The sequence below is a fragment of the Anarhichas minor genome, unplaced genomic scaffold (genome assembly GCF_050575085.1).
Source record: "Anarhichas minor isolate MPS153535 unplaced genomic scaffold, ASM5057508v1 ptg000067l, whole genome shotgun sequence".
Classification (NCBI taxonomy): Eukaryota; Metazoa; Chordata; class Actinopteri; order Perciformes; family Anarhichadidae; genus Anarhichas; species Anarhichas minor.
This window is the reverse complement of record NW_027466513.1, coordinates 932260-949147: the sequence shown is the minus strand read 5'-3', so window position 1 is coordinate 949147 and position 16888 is coordinate 932260. Positions and strand designations below refer to the sequence as shown.

The following is a 16888-nucleotide window of genomic DNA, read 5'->3' as shown; positions in this document are numbered from 1 at the left end:
TGAATCTGCAAAAGTAATAAGTTACAACCGATGTCAAAAAAATATAGTGGAGTAAAAAGTGTATAAAGTAGCATAAAATGTAAATACTCAAGTAAAGTACGATTTCCTCAAAACTGTATTAACTTAGTTACTTTCCACTACTGGAAGTACCTATTTTACGTCAGGCCTCTTCCTCGACAGTAATGTTGCAGCAATGTTTTGAGTGGATAAGCAGGTGTAAGTACTTTATTTTGAAAATTCCCTGAGCGGATGTTGATTCGGAAACGCTGTTGGAGCTGTTGTGTTTTCCTCAGAACTAGCTTCATGGCTAAATATCTCTGATGACACGGGTTGTCGGCAGATATATATTTACAGTTTCATGCGGTTAACGTTTTTAAATCCCCGCATCATGTGAGAAAAGTGTCTGGACTGAGCAGGATGCTAGCATCGTTAGCACACCACTGCAGGAAATGAGCTCGTTAGCTTAAACAGCCAGTCCAAGTGTTATTATGTGGCTTAATTGTTCCTCTTTATGCTCGTACTCGATTTAAACAACCTCTGCACAATGGACACGGAGGCAATAGTGATCCGTATAAAGACGCCGTCAGGTGACATGGACTCGGCCGTTGACTGTCCGTCTCTACTGAACTTCAATGACTTGCTGGTGAGTCCTCACAATGCTACACAGCTGAGTTAGCTAACTAGCTAACTAACAGCTGTACATGGAAAAGACATTCATTCAGTTTAAATCTGGCACTTTCTGTTTCTGTGTCTTCGCCCAACTAAGACACACTAAACAGTTACAACTTTCACATCAGTATGTGTGAATGTGTTGAACGTTATACTGTATTTTTGTTATTGTTTCTGTTTTGTAATTCACTTCAGGTTGCAATCAGAGATGTCATGCCTGAAGCCACTGTCACAGCCTTTGAATGTGAGTGTCTGTCTCATACTTGTATTACTTGACTTCTGGAACAGGGACTCAACCACACAGACCAGTGACCCATCTAAGCCCTATTGTGTTTCTAGTTGGTAACAATATGTTGACCAACAAAACATTCATCCTGTGATTTACTAACTGACACACTGTTACTGAGGAATGGGAGCCCATTGATTATCATTCCCTTAGTTCTGCACCTATTATGGGGGGTTATTGGTTTGGATGTATGTGGATACTGTATGTGTAGATGCCAGGAAAAAGCATCAATCAATTAAGTGAATCCTGCTCTTAATATTCGAACAACGTATTTGTCTTTTTATTGGCAAATGAACATAATTTCTTATTTTGTTTTGAAAATAGATAAATCACCGTATCCTTTTGCATTCATGACACCCGAAATGTTGCAACAATGTTGCTGCTTTTCTTTCTTTTTTTGTTCCTCAAAGTGACTTAAGATGACTTAGGTTCACAGTTTTTATATGGAATGAGTTACATCATAGATTTTTGTTAACGGCTCAAAGTATTACTTGATATGATATTAAATTCCGGTACATTTTGTCTTCCAGTTTGCTGTGTATTTGCTATAGCGCATGGACAGAAATCTGATCTCTTACCCCTAAATCAAATCAATTTAACTTAATTTGGCTAACATCTTTCATACAGGTTAGTGCAGTTCAAAGTGCTTAGCAGGTGACCGACAAGTAAAAAATAACAGAATAGCCTTTAATATTGAAAGCTGTTTTATCTTGTATTATTTTGGTATGAATGTCTGCAATCCAAATTTGAAGATGCTTCTGTGTTTCTCAGATGAAGACGAGGTTGGAGACAGAATCACTGTAAGAAGTGATGAAGAACTCAAAGCCATGTTGTCATATGTGAGTATATAAAAGAATATTTTCTTCATGTCACACATCCATCCCACAAACTTGTATTTTTCGCTGATATGTTTATGTTGCAGCTGTTTTCGAGGTTATTTCTTCATTAAAAAAGTAGTTCTGATGAAAGCTGTACACATTAAGGTCAGACCTCACTGTTTATGCAACATCCACTGTGTGTCTGAACACCTGAACTTTTTTCCATCCAGAAGAATATAGAGTGTTTTCTGTTGTACAGGTTGTAAACCACTCTGAGGCAAATTTGTGATTTTGGGGTAAACAAACATATACTTGACTTGACTGGAGAGTGTTACCAGGACATTGTTTTAGATGTCTTGTACTTTTTGTGCAGCATGACGACAGAGCCACTTAACTCCTTTTTCATTGGCCATAAGTCTTGATCTCAAAACGTTGGCACTTAAATCTCAAATTGTCATCTTAAGTTTTTACTGTTTACGCCTCTAGTTTGCATTAAAATGGCTTAAGGTATAAAAAGAAACCAATTCTAAAAGACCTTTAATGTCACATATGTTTTTGGTGCTTTAGCACATTTCAGAAATACAGGATCCCGTCCATGTCACCAAAAACGTATCTCGTGGTGAATGGTTCAGCGCTGTCAGATGTATTTTAAAAGACAGTTAATGTCTGTGATGTGTAGGAGGCATAATTGATCTGGAAAGAAAAATCTAAAAAGATAGAAGTGCTGATGACTAGATAGGAATGACACATTTTGACTTCTTGCTTCCACTTCTACACTGACATTGTATTTATCTGCAACCTATTAAGACTCAACCAGTGATGTCTTTAACCTCAGGTAAGAAAACAAACGTTTATAGGTATTTTTCAGAAACGCACACGTTTCCACTGCTCATTCTGCTCCTCCACCTAGTGCTGTACACTTTCATATTCCACCATACTTACTGTTCATGCCACGGACAGTAAGAGTAATGGCGTGTAATGGCTTTCTCTACGAGGTACACTGAAAGCTAAATGAACTGTCAATTTTTATTATTTATTATTCAGTACTTAAAGTTTTGCCTCATTAAAGAGCGAGGCCCCCTGGGCTGCAGAATTGTTCAAAATCTACTTTCATCTGTGGATGTCTTTTACCCCCCATCAGCTCACAATGATGCTGCTGCAGCCACAGGCACAATTTACACTCCTTGTTTTTTTTTTTGTCCATTTCTCTCATGCATTCACTTGTGGTTGCTTTTTAATCATTAAGTAGCATAGGGTAGCAGGGTGATTAAGCAAAAAGAGACAGCTGTTGTGCCGACGAGCGTTATGAAACAGAGATGGAGGAAGTATTGACCTCAGCCATCTTTATTATTCACATATCCGGTTGACATGTTTTAAACTTCTTGCAACTTTGGCTTTATGTGATCAGTGTGTAGCTTTCAATATTTGCACAATATTGATATAGAGTTAGGATTTCAGGAATTCCCCTTTGTTTTGGTATTACCACCAATGTTCTGTAACCTGAACTGAGAACCGTCATTGGAAACTTCTCAAAATTGGGCAGACATTTGACAACATTTGTGGCAGGTTATTGGATGGACTCTTACCAAAGCGAGTCGGGAGGAGAGCAAAAACAATGTTTTCCATAGAGAAAAGCCTTCAGTGGCGTTCTTTGCTCTTCTTTGAATGAAGAAATGCTCCCCAGTTCTGATGAAACTCATGATATTGGAGCATCTGCGGTTACATCTTCAGGAGCCGCCATTGTTGTTTTGAACGATCGCTTGCCTCTCTGTGACGTCTCGCACTCCGTAGCCACGTCGTAGCTGCTGGTAGCTTCTCACTGGTCCGTGCTCTGGCTTACCGGACACAAACACATTACTAGAAGCCTGACCAGGTGGATTTTCGTGTGATATGTGATCCCGCGATTGTTGCATGAATTTGTGACATCACGAAAATCCAGCTGACATGCAAAGCAAATAGTTTTCTGTATCATGTGCCAAAATGTTATCTTAATTTGTAAGAACCGGGATGGCAAACATGCTGCTACAGTAGGTTATGATGGTGAAGTGCTGTTGTTCCATGTATAAATGTAAAAATTAAAATGGTTATAAAAGAAAAGACGATGGTACTTTAAACCTGAAACTAATATCATACATGATCAACCAAATATCAGTAATAGTCACCAGTACACCTACCGGTGCATTTTTAAATAGCAGAAAAGCAACTGCAGTACAACTAAAACTAGGGCGGGGCGATATGGAGAAAATCAAACATCACAATATCTTTGACAAAATACCTCAATGATAATGATTACCTGGGTAAAGATAAATAATAGAACAGCTAGAATAGTCTGGTAAGTTCTGCAACTTCAGCACTTTACTGTGATGCAGCCTTTTAAACCAGGAAAAGACTTATCCGTTACTACAATATCCAAAATCTAAGATGATGTCCAGCCTCATATCACAGTATCGATATAATATTGATATATTGCCCAGTCCTAACTAAAACAACTACAAGCTACAATTGGAGCCATCAGGGTCACTGGTAATTTGTCAAATATTTCATATTAAAAAAACACAGGCTACAACAGACTATTATTTCATTTTGCAATACATAACAGCGCCTTATTGTCCCAACACTAATTTGTTCTTTATTCGGATGATGTGACATGTCTTAACAGCATATTAATTTATGACCCTGACCTGCAGCACAAATATTTAGTATCCACAACACTGCACTGCCTCGTCCACACATTTCAAAAGCCACAATTAATTTTTGCCAAACAAATCCAGGAGCGTAATGGCTTTCTGCTCCTTGTGGGACAGGCAAGTGCACAAAAAGCTGCTGATCACCTGGAAAAAAACTGGTCCCTCTAAAATATAATTTACACTAGCCGAGTACTTTAAATGTCTTGAGCAAGGGTTATGCATTTCAGCAGTCATTTGCATTTGTACTCGGAGGATTCTTTTCCGTGTTGTGGTTGTTTGCTGTGGTTGCCATTTGGCCTCCGTAGAGACCCCAGTGGTATTTTTTTGCCTCAGTGTTGTTAATTCCAGGTGAGCAGACAGCCATTATGTGAAATTAATAGGAATTAGGGGAAACCAGCATGTTAGGTGAGAGGTGGGATAATTCATTAGAGTCTCTCATGGTGGCCTCTCGTGTGCAACTGTTTCTGTGTGTGGATGTTTGGGATAATTAATTGATAAATGTTTAGCCAGACTTTTAAATATACTGTATCTACATGTGTTTTTTTCTTATTCGGGATTTCTGCTTTTTTTTTTTTTGCCTTGCGGAAAAGATTCATGCTCCTTGTTGCTGAGCAAAATTAATGCTCAAATCCAGCACTTAATTAACATGAGTGTGCAGAGGGCAGTTATTGTGAAAAGTATCCCCCATCACTGAGAACATTGATTGCTACATGCTCCTGTGAGACCCACTAGTCTTCCAGGCATCTCTAATCATTGTTCGACACCTTGAAAGACAGACGCCCCTGTTCAAAGTTAAAGACTGGCCTGTGTCGGGTACTAAAAAAAACCATGTGACCTCATCCGTTCCTCGCTCAGCTCCCCCTGGAGGTAGTGGCTCTAATTCCACCGTTCTTACTCCCATTTCCCCTCAGTCTGCTAATGATGATGAGGCCCACTCTCTGCTCTCGCTCTCCCACTTGTCCCTTAAGGCTGAGCGATGGTATTTGGGATCGGACACTGTTTAGTTATTGGCCAACAATGGAGAATGTCTTTTAATAACACACCTACTACAGATTAAGTGGTAATTGCAGCCTTAATCAATAAGCTAGCTGAGCGGAAAATTAAAGGTACGTGGAGCCCGACCCCCCCCCCCCCACACACACACACACACCCTCAACACACACAACATGGTTTTTGGTATTAGGCCCATTGTTCAGATGTGGCCTAGTGAAAACGCTGGAGGGCGAAAGCAGAGGCCTAGGAGCGAGGAGGGACCTGACAGTGATAAATAGGCCTTTTAATAACAGCTGTGCCACTTGGGTAGCCATTCTGATCCATTCCCATCCAAGCCGGTCCCATCGTCCTCCCTCCCTCCCTCCCCCACAGTGAGAGACCACATTTACATATCGCAGTGATGACTTGGTAATTCATACTGGACTGTAAATGGAACACAATGAACACATGTACATGTGGAATACATGGAGACATCTTCTGAAGTGTCTGAACTATGTGTTCGAGGACGTCTTGCTGTTCATTTCTGTTGGTTTGAAGCCTCAAAAAGGAGACAAAACACACACACACACACACACACACACACACACACACACAGTTTAACAGATGGTTTGGTTAACTGAAACATCAATTATTGCATTGCCTTGGCAAGCATCTGAGAGGCGTGTGTGTGTGTGTGTGTGTGTGTGTGTGTGTGTGTGTGTGTGTGTGTGTGTGTGTGTGTGTGTGTGTGTGTGTGTGTGTGTGTGTGTGTGTGTGTGTGTGTGTGTGTGTGTGTGTGTGTGTGTGTGTGTGTGCGAGTCCTGTAGGATATGAGTGTTTGGTGAGCTGTTGACCTGGAGGAGAAAAGGGTTAATGCTACACTCCTTCAATACAAGCCCACAGGGCATTGGTCCTCATCGGCAACAGATTTCAGCACAGCATGCTCACATTCTGGGAATACTGTGGATTAATTCTGACGTCATTTAGATAAACATTTTGTGTGTAAACATGTAATTTTCTAAAATTTGTCTTTTGTCAAAGTTACCACAGCTTTTCTTCATCTGTTTTTTTTTCTTTCAGTAATCCTTTAATAATGAAACAAAGTATATTTAAGTTCCAGTATGTGTAATAATCACTTCCAACGACTATTGTTCTCTCCTTCTGACTGTCTTTCCCCCTTTAGTACTTCAACACAATGAATGAACAACGCATCAATGGGCTGCTGCCGGACCCTCTGCAGATTTTTCCACGAGGTACGGAGTGACATGTTACAGTTTATCATGGCTTGGTAATGCTTAAAGGCTCAATAGGTCTTTGTAATTAACGTGTTGACAATTAATCATAAGCAAAATTTAAATATTTAAAAATATTCACACTTTCCTCGTTGGAAACTATTAAACCAAAATGTGGGTAAATCCCTTATGCTGGTGTTCAAACATAAGAAAATGGGAGCATTTGGTTGCAATGCAGCCTCTGGAAAACATTAAAATTCAGTGGCTCATTCAGTCATTTATAAATCTACATTTCTTTTGCTCCAAGGACATTGAAACTGCAAGCTTGTGTTCAGGCCACGCCTTGCCCAAATCTCTGACGTTGTCTAGTTTCTTCCCTGAACTGGTTTTGACTACGAGCGCTTTTTCAATACATATGATTTCTGTATCTTCATGTAGTTTTCTCACCTCCCCAAAGTCATGCATAATCGCTAACAGGCCCCAAGGGCAGAGTGTATTGTCTCCCTCTCCTTTACTCTGAATCTGTCTCTCTCTTACTCTCTATCTCACTCTTTTCTCTTACTGTGTGACTCTGTTTCCTTCCTACCTACCACCAGCTGTCTCAAGAGCCCAACATCTCAATCACTCTCTTGTCTAATTTCAGAGTAACCCTCATTTCATTTCGTCTTTCTTTTTTTTTCTTTTTTTTACGAAGAACTGATTCCTTTTCAGCACATTTGTAAATGGCCCAGTGATGTGTTCTACAATCTAGTCAATTACTGTTTCAGCCGGCAAGACTCCAGGGATCCGGAACATACATGGCCTGAAGGTACCTATCTCAATAATTGTTTCAGCTGCCTTACACGGAGAACAAGGGGAGGGGAGGGAGGGAAGTTGAGGCAAATGGATTGGTAACGCCGTGTTCCACTTATTGAAATGTCAATTGAAGTCAAGGCTCTCTTTTTCTTTCGCTCATTCTCTTGCTCTCCTCGTCTATGTTTATGTATGACGGGCTGTGGCTGCAGCGGAGCTCGTCTCTCCCCTTCTCTCATCTTTCTCATGCCGGGTTAGCCGTTTAAAAGCAAGGTGTTATGCTAAATCCTCGATCCCCCCCCCCCCCCCCCTCTAGAGTATTATGATCCTCACATTCCATACGATAAGAAGAACAGCTTTGGTTAAAGCAAAAACTAAGTCACTAAGAAGATGTTATTGTTCAACCATGAAATTGTCATTACAAAGCCCCCCCCCCCCTCCTCTGCCATTTACAAATGGCCTTCCACAGACCTTCCCATTTTATGTTAGGCATATGTTGCTATTGAAACTCATTGCTAATTACCATGGGTTAAATGACTTGACACCTCCTCCATCTCTCCAGATGATCCATATCCATCTCCATTTCAATGATAGAATCACCCCTCCTCTCCAAATACTGGAAGTGCTTTATTTAATGTATCCTCTGAGGACTTTTGGTAACAACTACTGAATTGTGTCAGTTCTTTTTTTTTTTTTTTTTTTTTTAAGGTCAAAGGTCTGTTTTGATAAGATGATGTTTTCCAAAAAACCTGAAGTCCTTTAGTAATCTTTCCCCTCTTTTCTCCTGTTTTAATGTAAAAGTAATTGTCTGAGGGGAGTCTTGTGCGCTGTTTAAATTAGGTCTTCCTGGGCACTAATTAAAGAGAGAATCCCTGCGCTTTACTGGACCCAACACATCGGCCTTCTGACCTCAATTAAAAGAGTTATTTTTAGTATACCCTTTACAGGATCTTGTCTCTTCTGGGTTGTGTACAGAGGTCTTTGTAGTAAACATTTATGCAGATTAATAAATGTAAAGAACAATGTTCCAAGTGAGGCATGACATTTTTTATGTCTTTACTTTATTTTCGGAGCGCCTTGGTAGCCGAATGGTTGCAGCACATCCCACATAATGAACGTCCCCGGTTGATTCCAGCCTTGGGACCTTTGATGCATGTCTCACCTCTCTCTAGCTCGTTCTCTCTCCTCAGCCTCCACACTGTTAACTGTCCAATAAAGGCGAAAATGACAACGAAAAAATAGTGGTGCAACGGATCATTAAACTCACGGATCGGATCGGATCACGGATCGGATTCGCGGATCGGATCAAAAATCAGATCAGCACAAAAGAAAAAAGGGAGCAAATATAACTTTTAGAGATCCCTGATAATGTTTTTTTGCCGCTGATACTAATTGCAGATCATTGATGATCCATATTTGGCAGATACAAATCCCTTTGTTGTTTGATTATAGCAGCTGGTCTATATGGCTCCATCCCAAAAATCATTTCAATCGCTCTGAAGCGTAAACCATCCAAAATTCTAAATGTTATCCTTTTACTTTGTTAAGGTAATTTATAGTGTTTTTTCATAAAGGCACATAATAACAGATTGTATTTTCATTGATTAACACAAATCTTATCATCAGTAGTTTTACGATGTCAGTAAAACTTTATTTCACACTTTGGTGGTTAACGTAAACTCTGTAATTAATCCGTGGTTCACAACCGAACCGTGAGGGCTGATCCGTACATGCAAACATATTTTTGCCTCTTCTCTCCTTCTGCAGTCTTTCATCCCTTCACCTCCTCTCTGTCTTTCTTCTTCGCGTACCTCCCTTCTCTCCTATGAAAGCCAATTAACCTCCAGGCTGAACTGGGAGCTCGTGTTTTGTTCTTGTTCATTAGGGGGTCTGGCCATATGTCTGTCTGTCTTTTGGCCTTGACCACTCAGTGTGTATCTGTGTGTGTGTGTGTGTGTGTGTGTGTGTCCTTTCACATGTTTGTGTATGTGTTCCCACACCTTCAGGTTAATACAAGACCTAACCCAGCCAATGACTGCACTCATGCCATCCCAGACTCCATGGCCAACAACAGGTGAGCTGTCTGGGGCATGAGGAGCATGTTGCACTACCTGGAATAAACTTCAGCCGGTTGGTTGATAGATGAGTAGAACGATGTCTGTGATACTTGCGTCAACTGTGCTGTGTTCCTTCCTCCAGCTTAAAAAAATCATCTGCGGAGCTGAAGAGGATTCTGACAAATGGGCAGGTGAGCCTGAGTTTTGAGTTTAAGTAGAACTTGACCGCAGTTAACTCACTGCTCTCGCACTAGTTCCCACTGACTAGAAACTCATTCTCTCCAGTGGTTGGCTCCTCTTTGGGGTTTTCTTTGATGCCAACTGTGGGCATGTTACACAGAGTGTGTATTTGGTTATTGTCTCTTCACTGCAGGAGGTCTGTGGGTTTCTAGGATCAAGCCTGCGACAGTCATGTCTTTCTTTCATAAAACTCTCTCTCTTTCATACACACACACACACAGTGGCTAGCTTGTCAGGGAGATAATTAAGCCACATCCTCTCAGGTTTCTGCTGTAACACAGTGAGCTAATAAAGCTGTTCTCTCCCATCCCTTCATCTCTTCTCATTCTCTTTACCTCCCTCCTCTCACCACCTTATCAAATCAATTGAGGGGGGGGGGGGCATACATGTTGTGCCTGCCTCGGTCAATACAAAATATGTTTTGACAGCCCCACATTGACATAATCTCATTGTCAATCATTGAGTGCCATGCACACAAACATGCATAAACACACTTCATGCACATGAATGAAGTGCTACAAGGCAGCATGGACTGGAGACAGAATCAATTAAGATCATTTTTCACCAGACATTGTAAAATTCTGGCCATTTTGGATGCAAAGATAAACAATGATTTTCCTAGAATGTTTTATATTCTGTCTACATTTTTAGGACACACATGTTTTGCAATAGTACATTTCCTTATATCGATAGGACATGTAAAATATTGATGTAATGATAAAGCTTTTCAGTTTTAAAATGACGGTTTTATATCATAGTACTCTATATGTTTACGTGAATGTAAAACAGTTTTCTTTAGCAGCGATGCATTTAAAATATAGCACAAAATATATTTAACACTTAGCATATTTATCATTATGGTATTAACAGAACCGATTCAAAAATAGTAGCGGTAGTTACTGTTTGAGTGCAGTTCTTCTCACTCTAAAACTGAGTAAAAATTTGAATATATTATTATGAAACATATTTGTTTATAAAATATTACACACTGGCATTTGGATAAAAAACTTTTGCTCAGACCAACCATGTGACATGGTCTGGTATGTGACGACTGCAAACAAATCATCATTAACCTCTTCATCAAATGCTGTATTGATCTCCTCTTCTCCTCCTCCTTACCATCTGCTTTCTCTCCTTATGTTGCTGAACTTGGAGTGACCTGAACGCATGTCTTGTTTATAGCCTCCAGTGACAATGTCAGCCCCTCTCTCTGCCTCACCTGTGAAGTTACACATGTCATCCACCGGTTGCATGTCTTCTCATGTTATAACATCTAAGTACCATTTATTGTATATCTGTATCGACAGATAAATGCCCAAGATATCCACTATCAAGAGCAGCTTGGCCATGGAAACGGAGGCACAGTTTACAAGTAAGTCTTTGCTGCTCACAAGGCCACAGCACAATAACAGACGGTGACACTGAAGCAAGTGAGATGGTCTGAATGAGTTATTCAGGGATGTTGAAGCCTCGATACAGTGCAGAAGGAATGTTGCCAATTTTAGACTGATTCTTGTCTTTTCATATTTTTTCTGCTCATTTTTTTTCTGACAAGCACATCACCCTGCAATAGGGTTCTGTGAAGGGTTCCCCATTGTTCACCACCCTTCCTCCACTCCTTCATCCGTCCATTTATCTCAGTGTTTGGTGTGACATCCATCAGGGTGGTTTGTGTCTTTACCTTCATTTATTTATTCTGGTTTGAAGGTTGCAAACATATATGATATTGATTTGGGGCTGTAAAGTATGACAGCAATTGACCTAATCTGTCTATAGTTCCGCACATTACCTGCCACGATAGAAGAGCTCCATCCTCTCCGGCTAGACAAATGTATTACTGCCCTGCTAGCGTTATGACAAGGTTGGCATTTGTGTTGCTCGCTCTATACTTCTTTTCCCCACCTTGTGTTTTCTCCTTCTCATCAATCCTCAGCTATTGAGCTGTTTTATTGAGATTGAAGTATTGATCACTGCTTAGACTGACCTTGACTTGACAGAGTGGTCTGCTTCCCGGAGTCCCCAGCAAACCCAGTAAATGTCCTATCCAGCAAATCTTCCAAAACTGTCGTTTGTTTTTATTTTTTATTTTCACCTCTTTCTTTCCAACCACCTTTTACTGTTTTATGACTTCGAGATAGTTTCATTAAGAGCCAATCTGTCATAGTTGTAGGAGAATAAGATTGCTTATCAGTTTGGCACCAAAAATGGTTGCACTGCAGTGGGGAAGGGCAATATTGCAAGCCCAACAACTTCTCAGTCAATTTAGTCCAGCAAAAAATCCATATGCTTTGGTGCTGAAATTTTTATGGTTGGAAGGAGAACATAAAAAAATAGTTTGAAAAAAAACCTGGTTGTTTGTGCTATTTTGATGTTGTAGAATGTTTTCTTCCATGCTTATTTTGGTTAAAGGTTCTCTATACTATATTCAGCACCTTAATATAGCAGCAAAAAAGTCACTCGCTCTGTGCTTTTATTTATGTTGCCGGGCCAGCCGCGAGTGCCTTGTACAGCGGTTACAGCTGATAATGCTTCTCCGAACGACAGTGCTGTCGCTGAAGCGTAGCACCCACCCTCCGACCCCCCCCCCCCCCCCCAATAGAATTTTGTCCAGTTTAGGAGCTACTTTATTTGCTCCTTTATCCCACCAGAAATGTCTCCGTTGAGGTCAACATTTCCCCACCCTGCTGAGGATGGAGGCCTTTCCTTTTTATCCATCAACAAATGCTTTTTCAGAAACGTCAAGGGTACCTGTTAGTCATCGTCCAGGCCCGTCATAAGTCCACACCCGACAACTGGGCTTTTGCTTCCTACCCCAGCTGCATCCCTCCTGGTCTGCCGGTCGCTTTCGGCTGAGTCAGCAGTAGCTTAGACAGCACCATGTGTGTTCTGGGCTGCCTCTTCCTCTGCAAAAGTTGTAAAAAAAAAAAGGTTCACTCTGAGTCCGTATACCCAATCTCCAACATGACACTGGAGAGGCTGGCTCGAGGATGAAAGCTAAAGTCATTCTGAGTAGAGTTCTCACTCGGGCATGTTCTACCAAACGCCGTCCAGCAGCATTGACTGCCATTAGATCCAGTTCAAATACAGACCAGCTGACAGCTCAGCTACTCCATCAACCCAAGTGTCTCATGTGTTTAATTGCTAAAACACCAAAATAGTTACTGTAGACCACAGTTCAGATCTGCCCTGACTACCCTGCACTCTGCCTGTCCAAATCACAGACACACCTGCACTTAATGCACCACCCTGCTGGACTTTAAAAATTCCAATCAATAAATAACAACTTATAAAAAAAGCTCTCTCGTTAGTATAGTTAATTCTAAAAGTAGATTTTCTTATTTTAGAACAAAAACAGCGATGCAGTGAGTCTGTCCTCACAAAAGCTTAAATGTGGGGGAGTTTTATTTTTATTTTCTGGACAGTATACTGAGATTGTCCAATCGGGTGCACAAAGACGAGAAAACATGAAGAGTTAAAGTTGAAAAGATCACCATAATTTACTGTCCATCTCACTCTGTGGACCCCAAACTGGCAGATGTAGTTCTGCTCGCATCAAGGTCTGCTGATCATCTGGATTAACCTGGTCATGATTTCTTTTCAAATGTATTTTTCTGGCACTTTGAGCAACGCAAGCCGAATGCCACCTAGTTCCACTATACAGGAGAGAAGGCAGACATCTCTACAACCGATGCATCCAAAACTAGGCAGCTCACACTAAAACAATCTAGATTAAACAATACTGTCTGCATACTCATCGAGGGCCTTTGCGGGTTTCCTGTTTGCTTCGAAACCTATTCCCTGTCCTCTTAAGCCTCTACCATTTGGTCCAGCTTATATTAGGCTTATCATGTGTGAAAGCACTACCAAAGGCTCCCCACCTTTTAACCTCTTAGCCCATTTATGACCCAGAGCCATTTAGACTCAATTGGATGTTACCAACACCACAGCTCTCCATAACCACACGCTGACCTAGCCATCCATCAATGTCGGCCTTTGTTTTTTATTACACACTCTCTCAGAGGTCCATCTTGTCCAGCAATCTAACTGACTCCACGGCTTATAAATACAATAACAAGGATACACAGACCATTTTCGTGACTCATGGTTCCAGAAGTGCAATTAAAACGAGCGCATTTGCCTGACTGTGACTGTGGTGACATCTACTTAGACACCCACGGCTGTTCCTTCAGTCTCTCAGCCCATTTTCTCCATTGATTTAGTTTTTTTTTTTTTTTCACCTCATTGATTAGACTGTATATTGAAGGACCAAAGCTCTTTGTTAATTGGTTGGAACCTAGTATCTTGTATCCAGATATGTTCAGATTGTTTATCGAGCTAGTTGAATGGAATTACCCCGGTTAACAGTGCAGCCTTGCTGTTGTCTTTGGTGCAGAATATTTAGATTATAAACTTCAGTGTCATTGAAATAATTTGTATATCTCTTGTTTATGGGTCGCCTTTTTGGCTCTTTGTTTATTTCTCCAGACAATTAAGCTAAATTATCTAACGGTTAGGAGCCTGAAAACGTGAAATACATTCACTGACTAAATCTTTAAAAGCCAACATTTAATGTTTTAAATCATTTAGGAAATGATATGAAATGATTGATAATTTGTATCCAATCGTAAGTTAGTCTTACACGATGATGTTCCAATTGTTATTTTTAATTGAATTGATACATAGTATTAACTGTGAAACCTACAATGAAGACATACAAAACACGCAGTATACAAAGAACAAGCTGCTTTAACACTTGCCTGTAGGTGTTGCAAGACGTACAGGTTTAGCAGCGCTTACTGTCCTTGCATGTAGATGGCGATATTGAGATGTCTAAATCTGCAGGTCTGCAGCTGTTACTTTCCTTTCCCTGGAGGTGGCACAATGTGGCATGTGTAGAACCAGTGTGTAGAACTGGTCAGACAATGAACAAATACAATAGGACGCCCTCGGAAGTAAAGAAATCCACAGCGTGTCATGTGGCAGTGATGTCAAAGTCCATTCATGGAATTAAGTAATGTTGTCTTCCACCTTCATAGCATGGTAGGATACAAACAAAACAAATCTGTCAACTTTGTTATTTGAGCTTCTCTGTGTCTAATGTGCCGGATATTTAGCAAGCCTTTGTGTGTAAATTCATGTCTGTTTGTGAGTGTCTGTGTTTAGCTTTCTGTCTCGCCTGTGTCGGTTAGGACGCCCATTATAGCCGTATATAAGATGAGAGAGACAGGCGGGCCTGTCTTCCACGTGGCAGTGTAAAAGTACCACGTTAGCCCTGATCCAGGAGGCCAGTCTCTCTAACCCACAGCCCCAACTTCAGAGACAAAGAGAGAGGCCTATGAATACTGCATGATGGAGCTTTTATTACAGAGCGAGCTGGAGTGTAAATAAGATCCAGGCAATGGGGCACGTTTACTGGGGTCAGATCAAGGGAAGTGGTGGGGGGTGGCTATGTAACCTTGTCCCCATGTCTCCCGCTGTCACAAGCCTGTCACTGTAACTCATACAGGGATGCTCGGCCCTGAGGTGGTCAAGGGCAGTCTGAGAATAAAGCTTTAACAAAGCAGTAGTCACACCACATCTCCAGACCTGAAACATGCCCTTTAAATATATTACGTTAAACTTTGGGGTTTCTTAACTCTTGTATGTCTAACTTACATATACATTTAATTATCACCGTATACAAATTAAAGCTGGTTTGTGAACATGCAGTACTATTGGGCCAGTTGTGCTTAAAGGGATACTTCAGGTGAAGTGGTGTTGTGTGACGTACTTATTCTTAGTAAGTGGTTTCCCTACAGAAGATGGTGGTCAGCATGTTCCCAGTTTGCAGAAGCAGATGGGAGTGCCAGCATGGAAGCTAGCAATGTATACCGCTGTAAACTGAGCAGCAGCAAAACGTATTTTAGCCACCTGGAAAAGGGCCCACCCAAAAAATCAATCAGTTTATATTAAGAATATTTTCACTGCTTTACTTAGTCGACAGACAACCCTTTCTAAGTTGGGAACTTAAGCCATTTTTTTCCATCTTTGATCTCTTCAAAGCCACCAAACTTTATTGACAAAATCAGTAATTTTACCTCACAAAACACGGGACGTGCTGCCTCGATCGAAACTAACCTTTACATTTTTTAACAAGAGTCAGGCTGCTTTGAAGAGAGCGTAGTTAACGGCTTCAGTTCCCAGTCGGAAGGGTTGTCTGACGACAAGTAGGTAATACACTGACTATAGATAAGTACCTCATACAACCTCACTTCAAAAAAATACTAACTATCCCTTTAATGTTATATTATGTGGATATTTCCATTCAATCTTATGAAGAAAGTACTTTATATGGATGGCTTTAATGTGTGCTTGCTCTAACTTGGCCAAAATGATTCGGAGACATCTGACAAATACCTAGAACAACAGCATTAGATTGAATAAACACGTGATACTTTGCCTGAAGGTATACATGCACAAAAGATGGACACACACAAACAGTCAGCTGAAACGTGTGCATATGTCCACGAACACGTGTTAAAGAAGTAGTTGGATGCATCCAGCCACTGGCAATGTCTGGAGACTACAAGTTTAGCATTGTGAAGACGTTTTAAAAGGTTTAATCCCTTTTCAGGCTGCCTTACAAACACACACACACACACACAACCTGCCTAGCCAGTATTTAACATGTCTACCCCTGCGATCTTGCCTCAATTAACATCTTCATTTTAATTAAGAGGCGGCACTCATGCTTAACTGATATTGATTGGAGCTTAAAGGAAGACAGAGACATCAAAATGGAAACAAGGCCGTCAGCCTTATGTGTAAAGAGCTTTTTTTACTAAAAAGATTACACTTAAGACCAGAAACACTCACTAACACTCTTGGGCAAAAATAAATAACACTCTCCACTGAAGTCAGAAGATGGCTCATGATTAATTTTTACCTTTTGCTATTCCATATTTTTTTTAAATATTTTACCTGTTAACTTTTGGTCATACCTACCTTACTCTCTCAGCAATCTCTGAAAAGTCTGCAAAGTAGTTTGTTTTTGACTTCAGCAGCGACGAGACTGTTATGAACGATGTGTAAACAGCAGCTCACGCACAGCTACAGCCAGAGACCAGTGTTTGTTCTAACTGTGGGTAATTACCTG

At 40.7% G+C, this 16888-nt stretch overlaps 1 protein-coding gene across 1 annotated transcript in view; it reads left to right on the top strand.

The window, feature by feature from the left end:
* Positions 1-250: 250 nt before the first annotated feature.
* The window catches only part of map2k5 (mitogen-activated protein kinase kinase 5), a 48818-nt gene continuing 32180 nt past the window's right edge, over positions 251-16888 (top strand). Inside the window, exons 1-8 of the mRNA XM_076078586.1 lie at positions 251-643; positions 865-913; positions 1727-1794; positions 6616-6685; positions 7432-7472; positions 9463-9530; positions 9656-9704; positions 11061-11125. Coding sequence (XP_075934701.1) covers positions 512-643; positions 865-913; positions 1727-1794; positions 6616-6685; positions 7432-7472; positions 9463-9530; positions 9656-9704; positions 11061-11125 — 542 coding nt within the window. The 5' untranslated portion in view covers positions 251-511. The remainder of the gene's footprint in view (positions 644-864; positions 914-1726; positions 1795-6615; positions 6686-7431; positions 7473-9462; positions 9531-9655; positions 9705-11060; positions 11126-16888) is intronic.